The sequence below is a fragment of the Emiliania huxleyi genome (genome assembly GCF_000372725.1).
Source record: "Emiliania huxleyi CCMP1516 unplaced genomic scaffold EMIHUscaffold_448, whole genome shotgun sequence".
In the NCBI taxonomy this organism is placed as follows: Eukaryota; Haptophyta; order Isochrysidales; family Noelaerhabdaceae; genus Emiliania; species Emiliania huxleyi.
In genome coordinates, this window is record NW_005198630.1 from 22,943 (window position 1) to 23,464 (window position 522).

A 522-nucleotide genomic window follows, 5' to 3' on the forward strand; every position below is an offset into this window, starting at 1 on the left:
CTGGGCCCCTGAACTTCGATCTTGAGCTTGGGGATGAAAGCTGTTCTTTTAGAGCCCTATGGGACATCACGTATCAGGATTTTGGGGAGACGTGGCCCCCCTTTTTTTACCGTCCGACTTTGAAGTTTATATTTTTTTTTTTTTTTTTCCCCTCCCCACCACGCCCCTTTTTTGTAGCTGTGGTTCGCTCTTGCTTTCTTAACCTCCCTTCCTGTCCGAAATGGGCACCCTGCCGTAGGTAGGCCCCGCTTTCGCCCCTTCCCGCCCCTTGCAGGCACTGGCACTGCCTTGAGTGCGCCAAGATGTTGCTCATGCAACGACACGGGTGCGGGCACTGCAAATGCCCTGTGCTCACATGGACCGTGGAGCGCTTGGCGCCCCCGCCTTTGTGAGATGAGAGAGTGGCCAGTGGCCACTGTGAGATGAAGGATTGGGTCCCGGGCGAATGTGAGATAAGGGGTGGGTCGGGCGCGAAGCGGCAGCCGAGGAGAGTTGGAGCCGTGCAAAAAATGATAGTAATTT

At 55.4% G+C, this 522-nt stretch overlaps 1 protein-coding gene across 1 annotated transcript in view; it reads left to right on the top strand.

The window, feature by feature from the left end:
• Nucleotides 1–522, top strand: part of EMIHUDRAFT_459177 (hypothetical protein) — a gene marked incomplete at its 5' end in the record, with an annotated part of 2,178 nt that extends 1,656 nt beyond the window's left edge. The window contains one exon of the mRNA XM_005768805.1: nucleotides 275–522. Within this exon, the coding sequence (XP_005768862.1) occupies nucleotides 275–392 (118 nt within the window). The 3' untranslated portion in view covers nucleotides 393–522. The remainder of the gene's footprint in view (nucleotides 1–274) is intronic.